This window comes from Microcaecilia unicolor, chromosome 1 (assembly GCF_901765095.1).
Source record: "Microcaecilia unicolor chromosome 1, aMicUni1.1, whole genome shotgun sequence".
Lineage (NCBI taxonomy): Eukaryota > Metazoa > Chordata > Amphibia > Gymnophiona > Siphonopidae > Microcaecilia > Microcaecilia unicolor.
Genome location: NC_044031.1, coordinates 237,885,519 through 237,913,218, shown reverse-complemented (window position 1 = coordinate 237,913,218; position 27,700 = coordinate 237,885,519). Strand labels below are relative to the sequence as shown.

General features: G+C 43.7%; 1 protein-coding gene across 1 annotated transcript in view; it reads left to right on the top strand.

Annotated features, from left to right (window-relative positions):
• The window catches only part of GABBR2 (gamma-aminobutyric acid type B receptor subunit 2), a 1,273,589-nt gene that overhangs the window by 688,388 nt on the left and 557,501 nt on the right, over positions 1-27,700 (top strand). The window contains exon 6 of the mRNA XM_030209562.1: positions 22,300-22,488. Within this exon, the coding sequence (XP_030065422.1) occupies positions 22,300-22,488 (189 nt within the window). The remainder of the gene's footprint in view (positions 1-22,299; positions 22,489-27,700) is intronic.

Below are 27,700 nucleotides of genomic sequence, written 5' to 3'. Positions count from 1 at the left end.
AGTTAGCGATGGAGGAGAAGGGTGCCTTTATGAAGAGATTCGCCTAAGGTGGTGCACAGCAGGTGCAGTTTAAAATAAAATGTATAATTTTGTTGACAGCATAACAATAGTAAAATTACCAAATATAAACTAAATACAATAATTGAGAAACTTGGAAATGGCACATTTAAACCTAATAATTGGATTTACACGAAACAGTATTAAAAATATACACATTCAACAGCACTACAGAACAATCATATAATAGAGATATGATGCATATGAAATATGATATTCTTCCCATCTATTTTTTATTTTTAGTTTTTAGTTTTCTTTAGCTTAGAACTGTGTGCAACTTTCAGCATTCTGATTCATGGGCACAACTGTCTCTTATTTTCATGAATACAGTCCTTGTCTTCCTTTTAATATTCTCAATCTCCATTTGTTTGCATATGTTATGTAGTAAGGAGACAGTTTGGGAAGGAGCAGAAATGGAGAATTCTATAGTTAAAGGCTGGAATTCCTCAAGAAGATGAAGCACCTTTAAAAGAAAAAAAAACTTCAGTATTTAGTTGAAGCTATCTTATGGAAACTGAAAGTATAGTTCCCAAGGGACTGTAGGATGAAAGCCAGGTATACAGAGGGTAATGAGGCTTGAGGAACAAGTCTCAGCTTCCTTGGAATGATATAAATTATTCTCTAGAGCTACAAAGAAGCAGACCAGTGCCTCAGGCAGAGAAGAAGCTGTGGAGTGAAGAGGTCTGTGAAGCTACAGAGCAGTGGATGAAGACTGACCAAGATTCAATGTCAGACTCAATTTAACAGTCCAGACTTGAAGGAAATCAAATATGTTGAAGATAACTCTTAACTTATTTTTCTTTCTCTCTCTTTCTGTGCCATGGGAGGGTGGTAGCCATGTTTTGAATGTGTTTGTGCTACTGAGTATGGGACATACACACATACCTTTTCCCCATTTTTTTTCTGCAATATTAGAGAACAATATAGTAAGAAGAGGGCAAGATTTACAAAAAGAGAAAATGTGTGAGCAGTGCTTTTTTTGGGTGCCGGTACTGTTGGAATGTGTTGTATTTTACATGCATTGCCTGTCACCTATTATTTCTCTGTGATTACTCTGTGACCTCTGATGTGAATTACTTAGAGAGGTCACACAGCTATGCAACTTCCTGTGGGGGTTAGACACAGCAGATGCAGCACATGGAGCACATGGAGCTCATGATCTCTCCTAACCTGAGAGGATCTATGGTGGTGTGAGCATCCATTACCATCTAAGCACATGGAAGGAGCTGATGATACAAATGTATAGTAATATGTATATATAAGCCTGTCTGATTATAATCTAACTGCAAACTGTGAGTAAACAGATGTTTTGTTACTTCAACTTTAAAGTGACTCAGCAGTGAATTATTCAGGGGTGAATGAGAGAGAGATGAAGAAAGAAATTAACATTTCTAAAGCTGAAGCTGTGTGTACTAAAATCTGCTAATTATTTACTACAAATAATCCAACAAAAGGGTTATGGGCCCAGGGGCCAGGAATTGAAAAAGAAGAGAAATATTACCAGGCAGAAAAAAAGGCCACATTTTTCTCTTAAGTTTTAAAGGAAAGATTCAGTCTGTCTCTCTCTCCCCCCACACAGCAGACAGAAGGCTAAGAAAATGGCTGAGGGAAGAAATTCACCATTTTTCTATTCTCTCAAGGTGCCTAAATTAACTGAGTTTAATTATCAGCAGTGGGAACTAAGATTCATATGTCTCCTTCGAGCAAAAGGATTAAATATATGCTTAGACCAAGACAGAACAGATGAAAATATGGCTGAATGGGACAATGCAAACTATTATGTGAAGTGCATGCTTTTGGAAGCTCTCTCAGAGAAACAAGCCATATTAGTGGAGGGAAAAGATACACCAAAGGACATTTTATATAAACTGAGAACTATGTATGCAACTACATATGCAAAGCAGCAACCAATTTGGCTGGCAGAGTTGAATGAAACCAAATTAAGGGATAAAAGTAAATGTAATGATCACATTATGCATCTTATGTCTTCATTTCAAAAGTTAGAACTTTCTGGAATTCCCATGTGTGATGCATTGAAAAGAGCATTTCTTTTTACCTCACTATCAAAGAAGTTTGATGTTTTTAGGTCTGTAAATGAGGCCATTGAAGGGCAATCTTTTGAACAGGCAACATCAAAACTAAGGCAGGAATGCATAATAAATGATTCTGAGGAGATGTGTTCTCAAAGCAAGTCAGAGAGAAATGAAACAAATTTCTTGGCAAAGAACAGAGGAAGGCGGAGCTATGGGAAAACTCCACCCAAGGGCAAGCTGATTTGCTACTCATGTGGAAAGGAGGGACATGTATCTAAATGGTGTAAGGAAACACAAAACACTCCCTCTAGCTCACCTAAGCCAATGGAACTAAAGAATTTTCAAACCAGGAAATGTATGAAGGACAAAGATAAACACAAGGGCTTTCTAATGGCAGAAAAATCTTTGACTATGGTAAATAATAATTCAAATGAAAGTACTTGGATTTTGGATTCAGGGAGCACATGCCATTTAACCAATTGTAAGGATTTCTTTCAGGAAATGTGTCCAGAAGAAGGAATTCTTAAAACTGCAAACGCAGGGACTGCTAAGATCCAAGCAAAAGGTATTGGATTCTTAAAATGCAAAGTGTCTAATGAAGTTAAAGAAATTCCTGTAAGTGATGTCTTGTATATTCCCCAAGCAGTTTGCAATATGCTTAGTGTATCTACATTAGATAAGAAGGGATTTGCGATTCATTTTGAAAACAGTAAGTGCACAATCTCTAAAAATGATGAAGTGTATGCTGAAGCTTTTATGCATAATGATGTTTATAAACTGAGCATTTCAGGTGAAGCCTCACATATGGCGCAAGTAAGGAAGAATGATTGTAAATGTAGTCTGGAAATCTGGCACCGCCGCCTGGGACATCGTGATTCTAAGGTGATCCAGGATCTTTACAGTAAGCAACTGGCCACCGGCATTCAGATAAGTGCAGATGCTGGTAAAATGGAGAAATGCATAGACTGTGTTACTCAAAAAGGTGTGAGACCCTCATTTCCTGCATACACAGGAAACAGAAGTAATAAAGTACTGGACTTAATACACAGTGACTTATGTGGACCGTTTAATATCCCATCATTGGGAAATAACAGATTTGTGCTAATATTCTTGGATGATTTCTCTAGATACTGTGTGGCCTATTTGCTGAAAGAAAAAAGTCAAGTCACAGACATGCTGAAGAAATACGTAGCCATGGTGAGCAATAAATTTGAAAGAAAACCAAAGGTTCTTCAGACCGACAATGGTGGTGAGTTCACTTCACAAAGCATGCGCACATTTCTAGAACAAGAAGGCATTCAGCATATCACAACAGTAGCTTATACACCAGAGCAAAATTCTGTTGCAGAGAAAAAATTTAGGTCACTTGTGGAAATGACCAGGTGTATGCTGTCAGATAGCAATCTCCCTAAAAGACTATGGGGGGAAGCCATTCTCACAGCAGTGTACCTACAAAACAGAATGCCAACTAAAGGCGCTGAGCGCACACCACATGAGACATGGCATGGTAGGAAGCCAAACCTGTCACACATAAGAACATTTGGAAGTACAGCATATGCTCATATACCAAAGCAAAGAAGGCATAAGCTGGATTCCACAACAGAAAGGGGCATTTTAGTTGGCTATGCTCCAGGACACAAAGGATATAGAATTTTGAATCTGAAAACTGGCATTGTTGGCATAAGACATGTTACATATTTTGATGAAAACAAAAGGGTTGATAAAGGCTGGATTATCCCAGATGAGCCTTATCATCCAGAATATGAAACTAGAACCATAATAGACATGCCAGTGTATATAAATGCCATACCAAGGCAGATGTCTGAAAGCAACTCACTGTATCTAACGAGGAACAGGCAGAGGAAGCAGACACAGAAAGGATCATTGAAGAAGACAGTACAGTTGGAGAAGGGGAATCAATTGGAGAAGGACTCTCAGATTTAGAGGATGCGGAAAGGTCAGACCAACCTGTTGTCAGACTCTCATCCAGGGAAAACAAAGGTGTTCCACCCCCAAGACTGTCTTACCTAACAAAGTCAGCAGAAGCTCAAGAGCCCTTAACATGGGATGAGATTGAGAAAATGCCAGCAGAAGAAGCTGCTGAATGGCATAAAGCTGCACAAGAAGAAATTGATGCATTGGATAAAAATAATACTTGGATTCTTACAAAATTACCTCCTGGCAAGAAAGCTATAGGATGCAAATGGGTATTCAAGTTAAAAAGGAATGCACAAGGAAAAGTGGAAAGGTATAAAGCCAGATTAGTCGCAAAGGGATATCTTCAAAAATATGGAGAAGATTTTGATGAAGTGTTTGCACCTGTAGTGAAACACACGACAATAAGAACACTTCTGAGCATTGCAGTCTCAAAAGGCATGCAAGTCAACCACATTGATGTGAAAACAGCGTTTCTTCATGGAGATATAACTGAAGACTTGTACATGGAACAACCAACAGGTTTCATAAATACAAAACAAAGACAGCTAGTGTGTAAATTAAACAAAGGTCTTTATGGATTAAAGCAAAGTGCAAAATGTTGGAATGACAAATTGCATGAAATATTGACAAATTTAGGATTTAAGCAAGGTGAAGCAGATAAATGTTTGTACACTAGGTGCACAAATGGACAATATGCATACATTTTAGCTTTTGTTGATGATCTGCTCATTGCAAGCAAAAGTGAGCAAGAGTACAAGGACATTGTAAAATGTTTAAACCACAATGTTGAGATAAAAGAACTGGGTAATGTGTCATACTATCTTGGTATAGAAATTGAGAAACAAAATGATGGTTCTTATCTTCTAAGCCAGAAGCAGAAAATAAATGAGCTTATTGAAAGTTTAGGTATGCAAGATGCCCAAGTTGTAAGCACTCCCATGATCACTGATTTTCTGAAGGATGAAACAGTAAGAGAACCTTTACCAGATAACATCCAATATAGATCAGCCATAGGTAAGCTTTTATATCTAGCTACCACATACAGGGCTGATATAGCAAATGCAGTAGGAATTTTGAGCAGAAGGGTCAGCTCACCTACCAAATCAGATTGGACTGCAGTTAAAAGGATGGTAAGGTATTTAAAGGGTACCATTGATTGTAAATTAAAGATTTCAGCCAATAGTAATCCAAAACTAATATGTTACTGTGATTCAGATTGGGCAGGGGATCATTCTTTTTTTTTTTTGAAAATTTCTTTATTGCATCATGAAGACAAATATAAACATCTGCTGCCACCTGCAGCTCAACGTCACTCAGTTCATTGCAATCGAAAGGACAACAGTACAAATTATGCATCTACAAGACATATGTATTGGTCCCCATGTGCTTTTGTGTTTCCTCCCTTATTAATCCCTTCCCTTGTGAATGAGGTCCCCCCCCCCTCCGTTTGCCCTCCCTCCCTCTTCCCCTCCTATCTGGCTATTCTTTACTTTGCAAATCCGGGTCTGGCGCCATGAGCAGATCTCGCGCTCTCCCCCATATATCTCTATACTGGCGATTGCCGAGTGCTGTTGAAAATTTTAGTGTCATATTCACCCACTGGGCCATGTCCTTCATTTGAGCCTTCCACCGCTCCAAAGGTGGAGGTTCAGTGTCAACCCAAGCTTGCAAAATGCATTTCTTCACCAATAATGCAGTCAACAGCACAAATCTACACTGAGCCACACCCAGTCCTTGCTGTCCAAGAGATTCCTTACAGCCCATTAAAATAGCTGAATACTTCCACTCCATTTCACATTGTAACGTCTTTTCAATTACTTCCAGCGCTCCTACCCATAGCTTGTGTAGGCTCGGGCACTCCATAAATGAATGCAAAAAGCCTCCCACACTTTTCCCACATTTGTTGCAAACATCATCCTCCCACATCCCCATGGTTTTACCTCTCTCTTTAGTAATATGTACTCTGTATAAAATCCTGTATTGTATATCCTGTAGGGCTGCATTTGGTGTAATCTTGCTTAACCCCCCAAAGACCGTGCTCAGCCGTTTCACAGTAACCTCCTCACCCGTGTCCCTACTCCAAATCTCTGCTAACTGCCGGACATGTGGCGCCTCCTGTGACTCCCGAATTAATTGGCACCATTGTGACAGTCTATTTAGCTTGGGCGGGATTTGCAAAAACATTTTGTCTAGTTGCGTGAAATGCACCCGTTCCCGGCTCCTGCGTTCCACACTCAGCACGTAATCTCTAATTTGAAGGTATGCAAAGAAGTGCGATCTCGGCAACTGCAATTCATCCCTAACTTCGGTGAACGTTGGGAAAGCCTCCTCTTCCGTTTTCCTAAATTGCCCTATAAATCTACACCCCTTTTCACGCCAGTCACTAAATACTGATATCCCTTGGCCTGCCGGAAAGGCCATGTTGCCCGTTAATGGTAGAAATGGGCTGGTTCCTCTCGCTGTTCCGCCATGTCCCCTCCACCATCTCCAGGCCCTCTGCAGCGCTGCCACATATGGGTTATTCACTATCTTTTTGGCTCCTGGTACCGCCCATGACTCCAATACTGCAAACGGGTCATTGTGGCCACACCAGCTCTCCCAGAAGCCCGTAGTGGCATAAAAACTCTCTCCTGACTGCAGTTCATGAATCCACCGCATCAGCGCTGCCACATTATATGTTCTTAAGTCTGGCAACTTTTGACCTCCCTGTTTACGAGTATGAGTGAGTTTCACAAAGGAAATCCGTGATCGTTTCGCTCGCCAGATAAAAGTACTTATCACACTCCTATACAGGCTATCCTCCTTCCTCCGTACCCATAAAGGAAGCATTTGTAAGGGGTATATTAATTTAGGCAACATTACCATCTTAACCAAAGCAATCCGACCCATAAAATTTATAGGCAAGTCTTTCCACCTTCCGCAAAGCCGTTTTACTTCCTCCACTCGGTCTATCACATTTTTTTTATACATCCAGCTCTGATCTGCGCTTAAGAACACTCCTAAGTATTTGATGCCCTTTTGGGCCCACATCAAAGGGAACTCCCCAGGTGTTCGACATGTGCAAGGATCACTGATGGGCAACGCTTCTGACTTCCCAAAGTTGATACTGAGCCCAGAAAATTCCCCGTATTCCTTAATGATATCCATCACTAGTGGCAGCGTTTGCGACGCCTTATCCAACATCAAAAGCATGTCGTCAGCAAATAAATTTATTCTGTGTTCTGCACCCCCTACTCGTAGTCCTGTTAGTCTGGGTTCTTGCCGTATTCTAGCCGCCAGGGGTTCCAATGTCAGAATAAAAAGTAACGGTGACAACGGGCACCCCTGCCGGGTACCACCCCGTAAGGGGAAAGCATCCGTAAGGGAATCATTTATGATAATCTGCGCCGTGGGATTGTTATACAAAGCTGTGATCCATTGTAGAAACTCTCCCTGAATACCAAAGTGCCTCAGGATCCAGAATAAGTACTCCCACACTACTTTGTCGAATGCCTTCTCGGCATCCAGACTGGCCAGTATAGCATCTCCTGCTCTCCCCCCACCTTCAAGTAGCACTCGGCTTACTTTTAAGATATTGGCCGATGCGTATCTTCCCTTAACAAACCCCACCTGGTCGGGATGAACTAGATGAGGCACCACCTGGCTCAGTCGATCCGCCAATACCGCCGCCAGCAACTTAAGATCTTGATTGAGCAGCGAAATGGGCCTATAGGATCCAACCTGCTCCCCATCTTTCCCTGGCTTGGGGATGACTGTAATATGTGCATGGTTCAGCACAGGTCCCATCCCGCCCACTTCCCTCACCTCATTACACATGAGAATAAGGGGTTCAATGAGCAAATCCTGCAGGATCTTATAAAATTCTGTCCCTAGACCATCTGGCCCTGGGGCTTTAGCCAGCTGCAAGCGTTTTATTACTCGCTGCATTTCTTTCCCTTGTAGTGGTGCATTCAGCATCTCTTTCTGGCTTTCAGTTAACGAGGGTAAGTTTACGTCTCTAAGGAACTCTATACACTTTTCCTCTGAGAAAGGGCCCGCTTTGTAAAGTGTTGTGTAATAACGCACAAATTCCCTTTCTATTTCCATTTGGTCTGTAGTTACTGTTCCCTCCGCTTCTCGGATCTTACCTATATACTGCTTCCCCGACCTCTGCCTCACCAAGGCTGCTAAGAGCTTACCTGTTTTATTCCCCCATTGGTGCAGCTTATATTTATATAATTTGATATTGTATAGCGCTCCTGCATCCAGTATCTCCTGCATTGCCTTCCTACACTCTGCATATGTCTGTCTATTATGTTCTGTGGGAGAGATGATGAGAGCTCTACGAGCTTCCCGTAATCTCCCGGACACCTCTGTAAGTTGAGAGCTTCGCCGCTTGTTCTGCGAGGCAGCGTAAGAGATAATCTTGCCTCGGAGTACAGCCTTCGCTGCCTCCCAATAAATTCTCGGGTTTACCGACTGGGCATCATTCTCAGCGACGTAGTCTGTCCAGCTCTGCCGCAAGTAAGTTTTAAATTCTCTACTTTGGTACAGAGCCGGATTCATACGCCATCTTGTCGGCCTCTTCCTCTCCCCCCACCGCATTTCAGCCCACACTGGGGCATGATCAGAAACATCGGGGTCCCCAATTCCAGTCTGTTCTACTATCAAGCTGACTGAGTGGGACACAAGCAGGTAGTCAAGGCGCGAGTGAACTCCATGCGGGTGTGAAAAAAAAGTATAATCATGCTCTTCTAAGTGTTGGAGGCGCCAAATATCCACCAGCCCCAGCTCATTCATAAGTAAATTTACCCCCCTTTCTTCATGTCCCCGCCCCACCTTCCTTGGGGGTTTGCAATCTATAGAGGGGTCACTTGTAATATTAAAATCCCCTCCTACAATGAGATGGTATTCATCAAAAGTTACTAATTTGGCTATCAGAGCGGTAAAAAATTTGTGAGAATAAACATTTGGTGCATATACACTACATAGTCCCACCTTGATACCTTGCAAAGATCCTGTCACTATTACAAAGCGCCCTTCCGGGTCTTGGTACATCTTATGTAAGCTAAATGCAATTGTTTTCCTTATTAGTATGGCTACTCCCCTTTGCCTCCCATTGTATGCTGCAAAATATATGTCTCCCACCCAATCTCTTTTCATCTTAAGATGTTCTACTTTACTTAAGTGTGTTTCTTGTATCAGTGCCACATCGGCCTTTTGCCTCTTGAGCGCCTGAAGTACCTTTGCCCTCTTTATTGGTGAGTGTACCCCGTCTACATTTAATGACACAACTTTTAGTTTAGCCATTCAACTCATCTGTTGATAATTTCTAGACTCACCAATACTCTGTATATCTCTGTCCAGAGGCCCCCCAGCTAGGCCTCCAGACCAGTCTTGTTGTCTGGAATCTGTACGTAAAGTTATGGGTTCTCCTCTCCTTTCAATCACGATCTTCCAGCCCCCCGATATGCTGTTGCTTGTGATGTTAATAGCCAGAACTGTCCCCAGCCCCCCGTCCCTTTCACTGTCCTCCCCTCCACTCCCCCCCTTCCCCCCCTCCCTTCCCTCACCAATCGTTACATTCCAATTTCCCAACACACACACTTCCATCCATGCAATCCTTAACCTTAACATTTCCTTTCCCCTACCACTAACTCCCCCGCACTCACAACTCCTGCTTCCCCTATTAATTTGCGCTCTCCCGTTCTCTGTGTCTATCTCCCCTTCTCTTCTACCCCAGTCTCCCCTTCCCCTGCAACATCCTAATCTACAAAAAACAAAAACAGTAAGGAGTGCCAACATTTTCCTGCTCCTTTCAACACTTATACATCAAAAAATAACCTTCAAACCCACTTCAACTTTACATCCAGTCCCGCATGTAGAACTTAACTTCCAGCAACCTCTGGCTCACTCTTCCCAAGCTGTCCTCTTCTGCCAGGTCCGTGGATCACTACCAGTGCTTCTTCAGCCTGGCATAGGGCTCTTCCTTCCATCTACCGTGGACTGTCACCTCCCTGGTGTTCCCTTGATCTGGTCAGATGTCCCTTTTTTTTTTTTTAGAAGTAACAACATGGGCACCAACCACTGATCACTTGTTCCCACGGGTCTGGTCAATCCAACATTTAGGGTCTTCACAATTCTAATAATTCAGTTTGATTAATCCTTAAGGCCCACAGTTTCTCGTGTGTATTTCTGCCTTATTCTGGTCCAATCGCAAGTTTCTTTTCCCCACACATTGTACTTATAATCCAGTTTGTTGTACTTTCACAAGTCAGGTGCCATAGCTGATCTGTTCTTTAAATCCCTTATATGCGTTCCACATATGCTGCCAGCTCGCTGGGGTCAGTAAAAAACAGTACCTTATTATCAGCCATCACCCGCACTTTAGCCGGGAAGAGTAGGGCAAATTTCACCCCTTTTTCAAACAAGCGCTTACAATGCTGTCCCATTTTCCTCCTTTGCTCCGAAACCACAGCAGAGTAATCCTGAAATAGCAAGACTTTACTTCCATTGTATTCCAGCGCTGCTTTCTTCCTGTAAGCCAGTAGTATTTTTTCTTTGCTGGCATAATTCAAAAGTTTTGCTATAACTGTTCTGGGGCGGCTCTCCCCCTCTCTGCGCGCCCCAATTCGATGGACTCTTTCAACCTGCAAGGTCTTTCCCGGACATTGTAATCCCAGCTGTTCAGGGAGCCATTCCTCCATGATCTTCCACAGTTCTTTATCCTGCACCGACTCAGGGAGCCCTACTATCCGGATGTTATTTCTTCGGCTCCGGTTCTCCAGGTCGTCGATTTGCTGCTCCAGGCGCTCACACTTTCGCTCTAGCCCGCTTATTCGGGTGTCTGCTACCTCCGTTCTGTCTTCTTGCCTGGAGATCCTTTCTTCCGCCTGCTGGAGTCTCGCACTTTGTCTTTCCACTGCTTCCCGGATTTGCTCCACTGAAGATTGAAATTTGGACAGCTTGTCTTCTAATATAGCTGTCACTTGCTGTATAAGTTCTTGAAAAACTTCGGTAGGCTGGCTCGCTTCTCCCGCGGTTTCTTTAACCGCCGCCATTTTTTTTTCCGCGTCAAGCATGCGGGACTTTTTAGGCCTCTGTGACTTCACGGGCATTCCCCGCTCTCTCTGCCGCGTTCTCCTCCTCGCAGCCTCGTGATCTAAACGCGGGTCGTTTACTGTGTCTCCGTCCGGGTCTTAGATTTTTGAAAACGGGAGTTAAGCCGATTAATTTTAAAGATAGAGGGAGTCAGTAGCGGAGCCGGGTTCTCGGACGTCCGTTCAGCTCCCTCGCATCACGTGACCCCCCTGGGATCATTCTAATTATAAATCCACAAGTGGATATGTGTTTATGTATGGAAATGTACAAATTTCATGGGCCAGTCATAAACAAAGTATTGTGAGTTTGTCTTCTACAGAAGCTGAATACGTGGCCGTATCGGAAGCGTGCAGAGAACTGATGTGGATTGAAAAACTTTTGCTGGATTTCGGAATAGCTGAAAAGAGACCAATCCAGTTAATGGAAGATAATCAGAGCTGCATCCGACTGTCACAGAATGACAAGGTTCAGTCACGCACCAAGCACATCGCAACGAAATACCACAACGTGCGAGAGTTGGCGAAAGAAGGGGTCATCAGTCTACACTATTGTCACACCAGTGAGATGACAGCTGACATCATGACCAAACCGTTACCCAGAGAACATTTTGTGAATCTGCGTATAAAGCTTGGACTTTGTATGAATAAATAATTGCATGACAGTTATGCATGAGAAGGGGTTTGTTGGAATGTGTTGTATTTTACATGCATTGCCTGTCACCTATTATTTCTCTGTGATTACTCTGTGACCTCTGATGTGAATTACTTAGAGAGGTCACACAGCTATGCAACTTCCTGTGGGGGTTAGACACAGCAGATGCAGCACATGGAGCACATGGAGCTCATGATCTCTCCTAACCTGAGAGGATCTATGGTGGTGTGAGCATCCATTACCATCTAAGCACATGGAAGGAGCTGATGATACAAATGTATAGTAATATGTATATATAAGCCTGTCTGATTATAATCTAACTGCAAACTGTGAGTAAACAGATGTTTTGTTACTTCAACTTTAAAGTGACTCAGCAGTGAATTATTCAGGGGTGAATGAGAGAGAGATGAAGAAAGAAATTAACATTTCTAAAGCTGAAGCTGTGTGTACTAAAATCTGCTAATTATTTACTACAAATAATCCAACAGGTACAGCGTACCGGCACTTTTTTTTCCTACAGCCAGTCCACCTGCCGATCCTTTGCTCCCGGAAAGCCCTGCTTTCTGTTCCTTCTGCCCCACGACGCATTTAAATCTTTTTTTTTTTTTAACTCATGTTTATTGAACATATTACACCAATCAGGATATTGCTATGACCCATCGTACAATGCGTACAGTAACACACATATCCTTATTCATTCCAGACCACAAACGTAAACATTTTATAACATTTTTCTCCCATCCCCCGTCCCTCTCCCTTCCCTCCCTAACGCCTGCCCCCCCCCCCCAACCTCAGGAATTTAACACTCTACTGCGAGCCACTGGAGTTAAAGTGTCCCAAAACGGTGCCCAGACAGAACAGAATTTGTCCCCCCTGGACCCTGCCAGATCAGTAATTCCGCTACGTTCAAATGCACACATGTAAATCATCGCTGATCGCCAATGTGATACTGTTGGAATGTCTGGAGTCAACCACAGTTGTAGAATTAGTTTTTTTGCCATCAACACAGCTCTGTGCAGAAAGCCTCGAAAGCCCGTCCTGGCCGCTCCCCACATGTTGTAGACACCAAACAGCTGACCTGGAGAAATGTGCCACTTTGTGCCCCACATTGAGGAGACTTGCAGCGCCAATAACGTCCAAAACTTCTGAATACATAGACAGTTCCAGAACATGTGGCCCAGGTTTGCATTGTCTTTCCCACATTTAGAGCATACATCTGAGTCTCGCAGGGTGGCTCGAAACGCTCTTCTCGGCGACACATGAAGACGGAACAGAAACTTATACTGTAATTCCCACCAGCAGGCATTTTCTGTCAGTTTGTATGTGCCCATCAATGTATTTTGATGCTCTCCTGGTTCACCGAGAAGGCCAGTTCCTTTGTCCATTGTTGTGCCATCCGGGTAAAGTCTGTGGACTGTAGATGCTCTCTTAAGAGTGAGTGAAAGTACTTCAACGGAATCTTTCCCTGTGCCTCAAGAGCAAACATTGCATTTAAACACTCCCAAACTGTTACAGATAAATCGTTCTTAGGTAATGAATTAACATAGTGGCTTAACTGTATAAATGCAAAAGGATCCCTCATTTCCAGGTGGAATTCTCCACTGATATCAGACATAGTTTTCATCCCTCCCTGTTCTGACACCACATGACTCAAATAAGTAACACCCTTGGACCTCCAGTCTCTAAAAGTCCTAGAGGAGTCTCCCACCGGGAACTCTGGATTACCTCTTATAGACAGCAATGGGGACACTGATTTATTCAAAGCAAAAAACCTACAGAGCCACCTCCACGTCTGTCGCAAGGGATTGAGTATGGCTGAAGCCCCACCCAAATCCGGGCTCCGCCCCCTCGCCTGATGAAGCCAGCTGGAAAAATGCAAAGGTTTAAACCAACTCGTCTCAGCAGCCGTGAGGGAAAAATGTTCAGTGGCTCGGAACCAATCTGAAATGTGGCGCATACCACTAGCCACCGAGAACATACGTAGGTCCATCAATCCCAACCCACCCTGTGCTCTTGGGAGAATTGCCCTGTTGATTGTCATGCGTGCCCTTTTTCCCTGCCACAAAAACGCATTTAACTTTGTCCTCAGCCATTTATCATCTTTTGAGGTCAGGAACATGGGCAAGGTTTGGTAAACATAAATCCAGACAGGGAACAAGACCATATTGTAGAGTGCTACCCTGCCCATCAAAGAAATGGGCAAATCCTGCCAATTCAACAACAATTGTGCCACCCTCTTTTTTAAGTGTACCATGTTCCTCTCGTATAAAGAGCCCAGGTCAATTGGAATCCTCACTCCCAGATACGTCACCTCCTCCCGCACCCACTGAAGTGGAAAAGAGTCTCCCCAGCCCCCTCGTATCCTCTCTGTTGAGGGCAAGGCAAAAGATTTCTTTAAGTTCAACGAGAGTCCCGAGTATAGCCCGAACTCATCTATAGCTGCCAAGACTCTATTTAAAGAATTGTGGGGATCAGTCAGGGTCAAAAATATGTCATCCGCGAAGGACAAAACTTTTACAGAGTGATTTGGCAATTGGACTCCCTCAATATCTGGGTCGACCTCGATGGTCCTCAATAAGGGCTCCAAATACAACAGAAATAAAAAGGGGGAAAGGGGGCACCCCTGTCTCGTTCCTGCTCTTATTGGAATCGGAGGGGATTTCGACTCATTGACTAAAATTCTGGCTACTGGGTCTTTGTAGAGTATCTTTACAGCATCTAGAAACCATCCCCCCAAACCTATGTAATCTAATACTTGGAATAGGTACCTCCACTGTACTTTATCAAACGCCTTTTCAGCATCTAAGCTAACCAGTAAGAGGTCCCGATCCCTAGCTTGGCAATGTGCAATGGCCAAAAGTACTTTCCGTACATTAATCACTGAGTTCCTATTTTTCATAAAACCTACTTGGTGGGCACCAATCAACGTCCCCATGAAGGGTGAGAGGCGATCCGCCAAGATTCGAGCCAGCATTTTAAGGTCCACGTTAATAAGGGAGATAGGGCGGTACAACTCCACCCTATCCCCAGGCTTGCCCGGCTTTGGAATTAACGTCACTAGTGCTTCGTTACCTCCCCTTGGGAGCCCCCCTTGCTCTATCACCTCCTCAAAGTATTCAATTAGAGGGCCTATAAACTGTGGTGGGAGAGTCTTATAGTATTCTGCCGAAAATCCATCGGGCCCCGGCGCCGACCCCAGAGGTAAAGCTCTTAATACCCTCTGCACTTCTTGAGCTTGTAGCGGTTTTGAAAGCGCCTCTCTGGCCGACATGGAAAGCCGAGGAAGCCCAGCATCCCTCAAATAATCTTCCACTGCCATGTCTGTCACATCCCCCTTCCCAGAGTATAAGTTAGAAAAATAGGAGTGAAACTCTTTTACGATCCCTTCCGTGGTACTAATTTTGTCCCCATTGGGGGATGTAACCGACGTGATCAGTTTTCTCCGCCCCCGGATTCTCACCATCTGGGCCAACAACCTACCCGGCTTATTCCCATATCTGCGGAAATTGAACCCTCTTGCTGTAAAACTTTTCTGAGTTTTTTCGTGGATTAGGGAGTCCAGGGCCACCTTTGTGGAAGACCAAAGATCACGGGTCTCCAATGAGGGTCTTTGTAAATACCCTTTTTTGGCCTGGCGTAACTGATGTTCTAAGTGAACTATACCTGCTGAAAGTTTCTTATTTCTGGCACTCATGTACGCTATCGTAGCCCCCCTCAGTACTGCCTTCGACGCTTCCCAAAAAACTAAGGGGGACTCACAGGACTCCAAGTTGAATTCTACATATTGTTCCCATTGGGCTACAATATATTCTTTAAATTTTTGATCTTGGTATAAAAAGGATGGAAATTTCCAAGCAGAACCCCCTGTACCCGTGGTTGGGAACCTCATATCTACCCAAATCAACGAGTGATCAGTAACCTCCATGGGGCCTATCTCGGCCTGAGTGACTTTGGTAAATAATGAGTGGTGTATCAGAATGTAGTCTAATCTCGACCATGATTGGTGTACTCTAGATTGATGAGTGTAATCAATTTCTGATGGGTGAAGTAGCCTCCAGGGGTCAATCAAATCTAAGGAACGACACAAGGATTGGAGTGCCCTCCCCCCCGGTGCCTCACTCTGTTGTCTTCCGGCAGTCCTATCCACCCCTGGGTCCATGACCTGATTGAAGTCCCCGGCCCACACCCATGGGGCGTCCAAGTATCGCAGACCCAGGGATATCAAGGATCTAAAAAATATAGGAGAATGGGAGTTTGGGCCATACACCGCACATAGGTACAGTTTTTGCCCCGATAAAGTTAGCTGTAAAAGAATCACCCTGCCCTCCTGGTCTTTGTATATCAACCTGGGGTCACAAAGCAGTCCCTTCCTAATCAGAATCACTACTCCACCTCTTTTGGCTCCCGAAGAAGAATAAAAACAATCTCCCACCCATTGACGCTTGAGTTTTTCATGCTCCAGATCAGTCAGTTTCGTCTCCTGAAGACAGGCGATAGAAACTTTGTGCCGTTTCAGTTGCGCCAATATCTTGGCCCGTTTAATCGGGGATGAAATTCCCGACACATTCCAAGACATCAAGCGCACACGTGCTCTATCAGGGATTCCCGCTATTTCCAGGCTTGTCCATGTTGCACCATTTATCTTCCCCAAGGAACCCAGCCCTTCTCCCCGGGGAAATCAAATCTCCACCCATCGGGTGCAGGCTCCAGTTACCATCCAGCCGTGAGCTGCCCAGATTCCTGAGGCTATTATCCCCCCCCCCCCAATTTACCCCCCCTCCCCTCCTTTCCCTTCCCACCCTTCTAGCCCCCCCTATCCTGCCTACAGAAGTCGTTCCCGTCACTTACAACGGGAATGGGTCACTTCCATGCTAAAGGCCCTCCCGCCATGTACAAACAAGGAATGCCAAACTCAAGCCCGCACACCAGAATATGCTTACAACAATTCAAATACCTGTTACAGACATTAATGTATTAGCCCTTCACACTCTTTGAGTCCCAGTCCTTCAAGTGTCTGCAGTTGCGCCTTCCGCATTTAGCTGATCATTGTCCAATTTTTTTACATAGACATCCGCCTCTGCAGCGCTGGAGAAAACCTGCCAACCATTGCCATTTTTGATTTTCAAAATTGCAGGGTAAAGAAGCATAAATTTAACTTGTAAAGCATGCAGACGTTGACACGCTGGGTTAAATTTTTTCCTTTTGTCTTGTAAACCAGCTGAATAGTCCTGGAAAATTTGTATGAGCTTCCCTTCATATTTTGTCGTTTCTCTCTTCTGACGATACCCCCTCAGGATTTCATCCTTGTGGATATAATTGTGCACTTTTATGAGGACTACTCGCGGTGACTGGCGGCCATCTTGTAATCGGCCCACTCGATGTGCCCGCTCTAAACACAGCGGGCCCATGCTGTCTGAGAGGGCGAACTCTCTTTTAAGCCATTGCTCCAGCTCCGTGGCCAGGATTCTATCACCCACCAATTCTGGAAGCCCCACTATGCGAAGATTTGCTCGCCGTGATCTGTTCTCCAGGTCATCAACTTTGGTCAGCAGGTTTTCAATTGTAGTTTCTTGCTGTTTTATCCGCGCCGCCATGGGAGCGCACATGTCTTCCAGCTCAGAGACACGACGCTCTGTTTCGCCAGTCCGTGCTGTAGTTTCTGACAAGGAAGATGTAAGTGTGGCGATTTGTGCCGACAGCTGCGCGAGCCTCGGCTCCAGCGCTAGGCTGACTGCTTCAGTAATTTGCTTTAATTGTTCCGGCGTAAAGATGAAACTTCCACGTTTTGCCGGCCTGTCTTCTCCGTTCGGTGCTTTCAGCTTTTCTTTCTCTCGTTTTCCGCTGCGGGTTGGCAAGCCTTTACCCTGCGATTCCACGAATTTATCCATGGACTCTCAGCTACTTGTAGTATCGATATTAGGGCTCGAGTTCAGCACTTTGTAAGCTAAAATTGCATAAAATTGGCGGTTGGGCCTAAGAGAGCACAGAACCACATCCTTCCCTCTCTAGTGCATCACGTGATCCCGCATTTAAATCTTTTATATATTTTTTTAATCTGAAGTCGCAGCGCCAGCGTTAGTGAAAGCAGCACTGACTTGCCTCCTTCAGCCTTCCCTTCCTGAGTCTCAGTGTCCCGCCCTTGCGGAAACAGGAAACTACGTCAGAGAAAGGCGGGACACTGAGACTCGGGAAGGGAAGGCTGGAGGAGGCGAGCCTGCGCTGCTTTCACTAACGCTGGCACTGCTACTTCAGGTAAGAAAAATAAAAGATTAAACGCGTCATGGCAGGATCAGAAAGCAGGGCTGTCGGGGAGCTAAGGGCGGGTACGTGGGGCTGGGGTTGGTACTGGAACTTGATGAGGCTGAAAAGGGAGACAGGTGGAGGCTGGGACAAGTTACTGGACATAGAAGGGAGGATAGGGGCAAAGGAGAATCACTGGACATGGAGGGGAGGGCAGGGGGAGAGGAAAATTGCTGGATATGGTTGGGAGGTGAGGATAGGGGCAAAGGAGAATCACTGGACATAGAGGGGAGGACAGAGGAGAATCGCTGGACATGGATGGGAAGGGAGGGCAGGGCAGGAGAAATGCTGGGCATGGATGGAGGAGAGGGAAGACAGGAAGGAAATGCACATGGACAGAGGGGAGGGGAGAGAGGAGAAATGCTGGACATGGATGGAGTGGAAGGCAGGGAAGAGACGAGAAGTGTTGGAGGGAAGGAAAAACAGAGGAAGGAGATGCACACGGTTGGAGGGGAAGGGAGAGAGGAGAAATACTGGACATGGATGGAGGGGAGGGAAGAAAGAGGAAGTAGATGCACATGGATGGAGTGGAGGGGGAGAGGAAAAATGCTGGATATGGGTGGAGGGGAGGAAAGACAAAGGAAGAGATGCACATGGATTTAGGGGAGAGAGGAGAAATTCTGGACATGGATGGAAGGAAGTGAGCTGAAATGCTGGACATGGATGGAGGGGAGAGAAGAGAAGAGAGGAAGTGAGATGAACATGAATGGAGGGGAGGAGAGTGGAGAAATGCTGGACATGGATGGAGGTGGAGAGGAAAAATGCTGGACGTGGATGGAAAGAGGAAGGAGATTCATACTGACGAGGTGAGGGAAAGGGAAAAGAGGAGAAAAACTGCACATGGATGAATAAAATAGGCAAAAGCTGGATTCACTCTATACCTCCTCCAGTCAAGTCCGCAGAGGACCCAGCTTTTCCCTATGGATGTAGGGCAAGAAATGAAGAAGGAAGGAGGAAAGTAAAGAAATAAATGGAAAGGAAGCCCTGGAAAGGGAGTTAAAGGAACAGATAGAGAGCAGCAGAATCAGAGACTGTGACCAACATGATCAGAAAAACAGTCACCAGACAACAAAGGTAGAAAAAAATCATTTTATTTTCATTTTAGTGTTTGGAAGATGTCCAGTTTGAGAATTTATATCTGCTGTCTTATTTTGCACTGGGTATACTGGAGCTGTAACAGCTTATAGAAATTATTTATAATGAAAAAAAATCACAAGTTATTTTTTTCTCCTATACTGGTACGGTATTTTCAGTGATACTGCTTATATGCACCATGGCTGGTATAAGGGGTATGGCTACCATAGGGGCAGAGGCATACATGGTGACCCCCGCCCATAATGAGTACCTGTACCTTTTTTCCTACAAAAAAAACACTGTGGGTTAGAGAATTTTGCCTGAGGGCTGGAGCTCAGATCAGCCCAGGATTTTCAAAACAATTTGTGTTGGGGCTTTTTTCTCTCTTCACTTACTGGACTATTAGAAGGATTTGCTCAAGCCACTTGTATGATTTTGTTTCTTTACAGCACATCCCTATAAGCGGAATTGGGGATTCTGCTTTCTGTATTAATCCTCTATCGGGTGCTTTTCTCAGAGAATAAAGGAACTAACAGGCCAATGTTCAGAGGTAAATACAGGCGCTAGAGGCCATTAGCACTGGACTAGCGCCCACATTTACTTGCGCTTAATGTTTAGCCGCCTGAAGTGCCAAAACGAAAGAGTGCACAGCAGATTAACGCAAGAAGCATATTAATGTATGCTGGTGCACTTTTTCCCTAATCCACCCCATGATCAGAGAAACAGTGCACTGATCAACAGTGCTCTGCCACCTAAAACCCTACGCCAACTCGGAGCTGGCATTAGGGCAGGAGGGGAAGCAGAAGGACAGCAACCAGGTGGGAGGATGCAGCTGAGGTGGATTATTTCAGCCTCTCCCAAGCTTGGCAGGACATTGGGAACGTTTCCCGACTTTGCTGGTTGAATCTTGGGCTACAGACTGTGCAGCCTTTCCTGCCTCCTGTAAGCATGAGAGACATACACTTTTTGGCAGAAGCTCCACATTTGTTTGAATCCAGCAGTCTGGTTACCAGAATTCTTTCCACTGCCTTCACTTACCACACAGGTCTCCCAGGTCAGCAGTCCTGCCCCCTCAGGCCACATGTTTGGCAGCTTCTCATGGTCGAACTTTCTTGTTGGGTCTTATTTTGAGCTAATAAATCATTTGTACTAAAGACAGGTTTTGTGCACATGTGCTAGTGTTCTATACGTTCCCCCGCCCCCCCCCCCCTTACTTCTCAATGGTCAGAGCTAGCAGAGCGCATAAAATTTGCATACCATTAGCTCTAAGCATTGGGAAGTTCGTTTTTGGTGGTATCATGGCGGTATTTTCCGGTGCTGTTTTGTACAGCGCTGGAGTTTTGAGCATCTGCACATAAGTGAACATTGTCTAAACTACAAGGGTACCAACAACTGGGCATTCAGGGAAACTGAAGGCTCAAATCCAACTTTTAGTGCTCCAGTTGCCATTGTAATTTTCCTTGTTCTTTCCCACAGTATGTTGAAAGTCAATTTAATTCTTTTGTTAGGTCCTTTTGTACTTTGAGTTTCATCTTTGAGCTATCTGATGATCTAAACGGCTTTAAAAATGGTAGTAACTTTGTGATAATTTTTGTTTGGATTTATAAAATTGCCCTACATATATTTACATCTGCTGGGGAGTAGGTATAAATGGATGTGCATGCAGTATGCTGCTCATAGATACATATTTTAAAAATTATGCATGTAATTGTTTTTCTCCACCTGAACTACACCCCTGAACTTGGGCAACACACAGGTTGCATAAAAGTGTGTACCTTCTTCTTCTTCTTTTTTTAATTAAAAATTGTATGAATTTATATTCACTGTTTTTTAAGAAAAGGAGATACAGAAACATGATCCATAGCAGTAGTGCTGCAAGACTACTGCTAGAGGTTATAGTTTATTCCATTTGCTATACCACTTAACCTCAGGCAAGTGTGAAGTGGTATACAATACAACTGCAGTAATCAGAAGGGAACCCCAAGTAATAACATAAAAGCACATTCAACCAAAATCAAACATTTTGGATTAAGGCACCAGCAAGGACAGGGTGACTGGGGATTGCTCCTGCCTGAACTACCAGAGATTTTAATAAGACAGGCATGATGGGACCTTTGGGAGGAGGAGACCTGGGTGAAAGGTGTTATTGCTTTGAGGAGAGTCTTTGCTTAGGAGAGAGGAAACTTCCAGGTGGGGAGTTGGCTACTAGAAGGGGCTCTTTGTGTTTGAGGGTGGGTGGGTGGGGGGGGGGGGGGGGGGTATATCACTGTGCAGTAAAAGCCTACCTTTTACTGCACCTTGATACATTCCTTCTAAATGACATTACATAGAAATATAATAGAACCACAGGCAAAAGGAAGTCTATCTCCTGTTTTACTTACTATACTATGCTATATTTCATACAGGCTTATATTCCACTTATTTCAAACACAATTCTAAGCAATTACAATAAGATTACCTCTTCATATGAGGGAAGAATAGTATATAAATTGTACACAATAAAAATTATATTAAACTACCACAATCAACGCCTAGTAAACAAGTATGTCTTTAAAGCTTTACGAAAATGATAATAAGATGGTAACATTCGAATCTGGAATGGAAGATTGTTCCAAATTCTTGCTCCACAAAACGGAAAGGATGATGCCAAATTAATCTTATATTTAACACCCTTTATTGTTGGGAAATTAAGTTTCAGTTTTTGAGAATTCCTAGATCTTAACCAATTATTTGGCAATATTAGGAGCTCAGTCAAGCCTTTAGAATTCAAACCAAAACAGGCCTTATAGATCAACCACGCAATCTTAAACTCAACCCTCGCATTTACTGGAAGCCAGTGTAAAGTAGCAAGCAATGGTAAGGCATGCTCAAAATTACCCAATGAAAATATCAGTCTTGCTGCTGTATTCTTTAACAATTGGAGCTTGTTTTGTAATTTTTACAGTAATCGGAAGCAGTATAGATTGGGCTATAATCTTAAAGCTGATGTTATTAAGAGATCTAATTGCCCTAAGCAGACTTAACTTACAAAAACACTTCCTTGTCAAATTGTTAGTCTGCAACTCAGAGGTCAAACTTATTTAAGATATGTTGCTGTTATAAAATATATGCGTTCTCAAAAAAACAGATTAAATCTATTGTATTTATTTCTTTGTTTTAATTGTAGGTTTACGATGAGGACATGTATGGCAGTAAGTACCAGTGGATCATTCCTGGATGGTACCAGGCATCTTGGTGGCAACAGGCCAATTCTTCCACATGCTCTAGCAGGAATCTTCGCATTGCCATGGAGGGCTACATTGGAGTGGATTTCGAGCCTCTCAGTACAAAGGAAATAAAAACAATATCTGGAAGGGTAAGTATTTCCTTTTAGGATCGTTCTAGAAATCACCATGTAGACACCAGTGCATCTTTCCTTCAGGAAGATGCCACTAACAGGGTAAAATAAAGAAAACAGGAAACATCCCATCCTAGTATCAGCTACTGACAGAAAAAAGCACATAGATATGTATACTAACCAAGTTCCTCCCCTACAGCTTTATTCTTTTCCTTATCATTTCCCATTTCCCTCTATTCTACGGCTTTGTTTACCACTCTCAGCTCTGCTCCTGCTTCTTTTTCTCCATCTCCCAGCTTTTTTCCGTTAGCATCTATGCAGGGTTTCTGCTCCTTCTCTCTGCATCAGTGTTGTCTGCTACACTGACATCACCCCTTTCTCCCTTTTTGCTCCCTTTTAGGAAAGAATAGGAACAGAAACATTTTCTACTACTCTTTGCAACTGCTTCAGCTCTGTTATTAGAACCGAGCTAGTGGAATTTTAGAGGTTGATTTTCAGACGGGGGTGGGGGTTGCTGCTTACAGATATCTTTATATTTATAAGCACATTTTCAACCAGAATATGAGGGTAATTTTCAGTTGCAGTGGTCACTGCTGGCACTTACATTAATGCGCATATTCATCACTGCTCTATGTCGAAATTATTTTCAGTGGCATTAACTGGTTAAGTGCCACTGAAGATTAGCCATTAGCCCCAAACAGGTGATTTAACCAGCCAGGAGCCGTTTCTGGCTGGTTTAAACCTCTTTGAATGTTGACCCCATAGTTTTTACCAGTTTTCTTCCCCATTATGTAAACAACCATTCCATGCGTTGGATGCCTTTATAAAATAGGGATCCAGTCCTTTTCAGTTTTTCCCTATGTTTCCCCTTATAAAACTATTTCCTAAAAGAAACATTTCAATTATACTACAGTTTTTTCTTCTGAAGTAGATTTGCCATTGTCACACATGTACAGCAAATGGTAGTACATTTCTATGCAATGCACTTTTTATCTGCGAACGGAATAGAATATGTATGAGAAGCTGTTTCTCTATTTCGGTATTCCTTCTGTGTATTGTACTAATCCTGTCAACATATGACCAACCAGGCACATGCATAAACCAGAATGCCCAGGACAAACAGGAGCACAAGACATGGCCCAGAAGTAACTTTTTTCACTTTATTACACCAAATTAAAATCTATTTAAATTCTTTGGAGCATGGAGTTGACTAGGAGGTGCATAGGCCTGCAGAATGGGGTAGCTACTGAGGCCATGGCCTTTCCAATATTTTGCTGAAAATAGCATCAGTAACTAGAGAGCTTGAGGGAAGGAATAAATACTGACTTATGTGGACCCTAACCAAAAAGATATTCCACTGTCCTTGCTGAGGTGCTGATGTATTTTGTATTTGCTTGTTTGGCTTACATAAACTTACCTGTGTACAGCTCAATGTGTTAACTGTGGTTGGAACTGACTTGAAAGGGGTCTATAATTATCTGACCCTGTTGGTGCAAACTACATGAGCACTTATACTCACGGGCTTTCCTTCCATAATCAAAATTAAAATTCACATGGCGTTTAGCATTGATTATTTCTCCAGGAAAAGAATGTGCTTGCTTTTCTCTGTAGAGGTTTCCCATCCATAAATTTGCATGTCGTTTGGCTATCCAAAGCTACCCTTACATCTCCAAGTCCCTATATACTCAGTGACTACAAATGCGGTTGAGCATGGCACATTTTTGTATTTTCTCATGAACTGGACAATAATAAAACCTGGCATTTTTGCTAAAATACAGTTTTACATATGGAAAGGGTTTTTATTATTGCCCCTAACATATCTTGTTTGTATTATGGGGAGGTGGAGTCTGTATTTTGTGAACTGTTATGATTAGACAGTGAGTTGGGATCATGTGTAGATGAAGGCTGATGTATGAATGTAAACCATACACTGTATTTTATGATAATGCAGGAATGATCCATGATGTGGGCTCGATTTTCAAACACAGGTATACAGATATTTGTGTTTGCCAGTACCCTCCATGGCGTGGTTATGGACAGGGAAATGGGTGTTCTAAAACGTAGGCGCCTTGTTATAGAATATGGTCTAGTGCGCCTAAATCTACGCGCTGAGATTTATACCAGGTTTTTGTTGGCGTAAATAGATGTGCACAGATATCGGTGATGAAATAACTAAGGGGTCCTTTTACTAAGGTGCGCTGAAAAATGGCCTATAGTAGTGTAAGCGCATGCAGAATCATTTTTCAGCTCATCTGCAAAAATTGGCTTTTTTAAAAATTGTTGCTGAAAAAGGACGTGCGGCAAAATGAAAATGGCTGCCATCCATTTTGGGTCTGAGACCTTACCGCCAGCCATTGACCTAGCAGTAAAGTGTCACAAGGTAACCAGGTGGTAACGACCTACACACGCCAAATGCCACTTGGCACACTTAACTGATGTGCGCCAGAAAATTAAAAATATTTTCCGTGCGCGTATAGTGGATGCACGCCAAAAATGAAATTACTGCAAGGGCCACACGGTTTCCAGGTGGTAACTCCATTTTGGCGCATGGGTGCACGTAGGTGCATACGCGTCTTAGTTAAAAGAGCCTCTAAGCATATTCTATAATTGGGGCCTAAACCTAGGTGCCAATTATAGAATACGCTTAGCCGACACTGATTTTGGCACCGATTTTTTTAGGCGCCATATACAGAATCTCCTCCTGAGTGCCACTGAATATCATTACAGACCACCTTGATGTTATCTGGATAATACCAGTGGATATCCACAGAGAGTACTGGTCAACACAAATATCTGGATATTTGTGTTGAATATCGAGCCCACAGATGTTACAATAATAATTAATATGATGAGTCATTGCCACTTGCAGCCACTGTTCCCTCTAAGCTGAGCAGGTCTTCCACCTACAGTCCTGCCGGTGAGGGACGCTGTTTCACTACAACATTTTCAGTAGTGAGGGACAGACAAGCTCTGCAAGATTCCAGAGAATCTTCCTGTCCCTAGTGATTGAAAACACTATATTGAAGCACCACCCCCTACTGGCAACAATGCAGTTGGAGGCCTCCCGCTCGGTTTAGAGGGAACAGGCTTCCAGAACACAGGAAAGTGTGCTAAAACTTAGCTTACTTTTTTACTTTCAGTGTAACACTGAAACTGCTTTTATCCATGAAGTGAATTAAGTTTTATCATTAAGTTGATTTACATGGGAGATCAGCTGAAAGTTAAAAATCATCCAACAGTGATCCCTGGAGATAGGATTTCCCAATATCAGTACCAGAGACATGGGACCTCCTGATTTAAAACTCCCAATGTATGGAAACCATACTAGGTGGCTTCATTCACCATTGTATCCCCCACCTACATTCTTACCTATTCCTACCTGGCTATCACCAACCATCCTCTCACCCTTTGGTCACCAATTCATCTACCCCCCCCCCCCCCCCATTTACCTTCTTATCTATACCCACTGACCAGCTCAACCAATCTTCCACATTCCTGCTTATAATCGAACGAGAAAAACGCCCAAGTTCCGACCTAAATCGGGAGATGGACGTTTATCTCACAAAAACGAATAACACGGTATAATCGAAAGTTGAACTTGGACGTTTTCAACTGCACTCCATCGCGGAAGCGTACAAAGTTGACGGGGGCGTGTCGGAGGCGTGGTGAAGGCAGGACCGGGGCATGGTTATCACCCGAACAGAGATGGGCGCCTTTCGCCAATAATGGAAAAAAAGTATGCGTTTGTAGCTAGAATTTAGGGCACTTTTCCTGGACCCTGTTTTTTCACGAATAAGGCCCCAAAAAGTGCCCTAAATGACCAGATTACCACCAGAGGGAATCGGGGATGACCTCCCCTGACTCCCCCAGTGGTCACTAACCCCCTCCCACCACAAAAAATTATGTATCACAACTTGTTATTTTCACCCTCAAATGTCATACCCACCTCCCTGGCAGCAGTATGCAGGTCCCTGGAGCAGTTGTTAGGGGGTGCAGTGGACTTCAGGCAGGTGGACCCAGGCCCATCCCCCCCTACCTGTTACAATTGTGCTGCTTAATACTTAGTCGTCCAACCCCCCCAAACCCACTGTACCCACATGTAGGTGCCCCCCTTCACCCCTTAGGGCTATAGTAATGGTGTAGACTTGTGGGCAGTGGGTTTTGAGGGGGATTTGGGGGGCTCAACACACAAGGGAAGGGTGCTATGCACCTGGGAGCTCTTTTACCTTTTTTTTTGTTTTTGTAAAAGTGCCTCCTAGGGTACCCGGTTGGTGTCCTGGCATGTGAGGGGGACCAGTGCACTACGAATCCTGGCCCCTCCCACGAACAAATGCCTTGGATTTATTCGTTTTTGAGCCGGGCGCTTTCATTTTCCATTATCGCTGAAAAGCAAAAACGCCCAGCTCACAAATTGTCAAATAAAACATGGACGTCTATTTTTTTCGAAAATACGGTTCGGTCCGCCCCTTCACGGACCCGTTCTCGGAGATAAACGCCCATGGAGATAGACGTTTTCGTTCGATTATGCCCCTCATTGTAACCCATCTACCCCACCTATAAACTCACTCTCCTACCTAATTGTCCACTTACCCCCATTTACCCAATCCTCCATCCTTCTACCAACTACCTTAGGTGTATTGGTAAATGATTGTGGAGAGTTAGTGAGTAGATGGGTGTTGGAAGAAAATGTGAATGGGAGGGGGTTTTTTTAGAATGCAGATGGGGATTAGTGGATGAGAGTGTTAGTGTGGAGGAGTGTTCAAGGATCGAGTCTTTTCCCTTGGGTCCCAAATCATTAGGGACTGGACCAAAGACCTTTCAATCCAATGGTTGGAGCTGCTAATTAAACACAACTTCCACCTCATTGAAGATAACTTCAAAGTTAATGTTATCCCTATTTTAACATCACCTTCTTACTTGCACCTCATTACTGTATTATACCTGAAGTAAAGTCAAAAATTAATGTGAAAGTACAGAAATTCTGTGTTAAAAATTTAACACACATTTCAGCACATTGTTTTTACTCTTGCTAAATAGAGTAGTTGTAGAGTATAGGGTTGATATTCAAAGCAATTTAAGATGGCAGGAGCACACCTGCCTGCTTAAATTTCGCACAGCAGACCGACCATTAAGAACATTAGAACATAAGAACATAAGCATTACCATACTGAGACAGACCAAAGGTCCATCAAGCCCAGCATCCTGTTTCCAACATTGTCCAATCCAGGTT